This window comes from Penaeus monodon, chromosome 32, assembly GCF_015228065.2.
Source record: "Penaeus monodon isolate SGIC_2016 chromosome 32, NSTDA_Pmon_1, whole genome shotgun sequence".
Taxonomy (NCBI): Eukaryota; Metazoa; Arthropoda; class Malacostraca; order Decapoda; family Penaeidae; genus Penaeus; species Penaeus monodon.
In genome coordinates this window covers 24,324,169-24,325,289 of record NC_051417.1, presented here as the reverse complement: position 1 = coordinate 24,325,289, position 1,121 = coordinate 24,324,169, and the positions used below count along the sequence as shown (strand labels likewise).

Sequence of the window (1,121 nt, the reverse complement as noted above, 5' to 3'; positions counted from 1 at the left end):
CAAACAACTACATCACTGAACACACAGAGACATAAACATCCTCTACCTGAATGAGCCTTGCACGTTACTCTGACCCAGGATCCCAGGCGTGCCGACCTGAGAGGCGCTGATGTCGTTGCTGGTTTGGAAAGAGTATCTGAAATTGCCGTCTCCATTGTCCTGGCGCTCATCCGACAGCGTTTCGGCAAGGTATTCCGGGCTCTGGGGTGTTGCCAGGGCGACGGCGACAACGCAAGCGAAGATGATCTGTGGGAAGTTGTTGATTCATTCTGTTCTGTATGTACGAACATGACAGGAAGAAGTTTCCGAGGGTTTAGAGGCACATGCACATATACCACATACACATATGAAAATGGACATGTTATTAAGCATTCATCTGATGACAGAACCAAATTATTAGCTTCGTCACTCCTTGTCTAAGCTTTTTTTAACACAGCATACAAATACGTAATATGACTATCGCCTAATCTAAACACATTTCCCAGTTCAGAAAATTTCGCACAGCGGTCGGACAATGAATTCCAATATGTTGTATTCAGCTCAGTTATATTTTCCAGTTTAGCCATGCATTTTATGTGTGATCGAAATTATGAATGATCAGACTGCAAGCTTTATACAAACAAACAAACAAATATATCTTATATCTGTACTCAACTGTCAAAGTATTACCACAAGCGAAATTACTTCACGCCATTTTTAGCCAAGTATTAGTATTTCCCTCATCGTTCTTTTAACTTAGACAACAAAAACTAAAGCCATCTAAACTAAGTTGTTATGAATTTTCAGCGTATAAACTTTTTTCCTCCGCACTCGTTCGTGATGCGGATGGACACAAGAGAGAACAGAATCTGCTTACCAGCCTCATGGTCTCTTTGTAATGATTCCTCTGTTCACCGCATCGTCTTTATATACTCACGAACGAGAGATAATAGATGTGGAAAGAAGAAGAATGATGGGGAAGGGAGAGGAGGGGAGGTAAAAAGAAAGATTTTGTCATTAGGGGGAAAGAAACCGCTACGTCACTTTTCCTCCAATGGAGAAAACATGGGCGTGATCCGTGATTTTGATGCCGTAGCGCAATCATATCATGTCAGACCAAAATATGTACACTCAGCTTATTT

At 41.5% G+C, this 1,121-nt stretch overlaps 1 protein-coding gene across 1 annotated transcript in view; it reads right to left on the bottom strand.

The window, feature by feature from the left end:
- Positions 1–865, bottom strand: part of LOC119593613 (cuticle protein AMP1B-like) — a 1,971-nt gene extending 1,106 nt beyond the window's left edge. The window contains exons 1-2 of the mRNA XM_037942567.1: positions 857–865; positions 47–246 (exon numbers count right to left, since the gene is read on the bottom strand). Of these exons, the coding sequence (XP_037798495.1) occupies positions 47–246; positions 857–865 (209 nt within the window). The remainder of the gene's footprint in view (positions 1–46; positions 247–856) is intronic.
- Between the last annotated feature and the right edge of the window lie 256 nt (positions 866–1,121).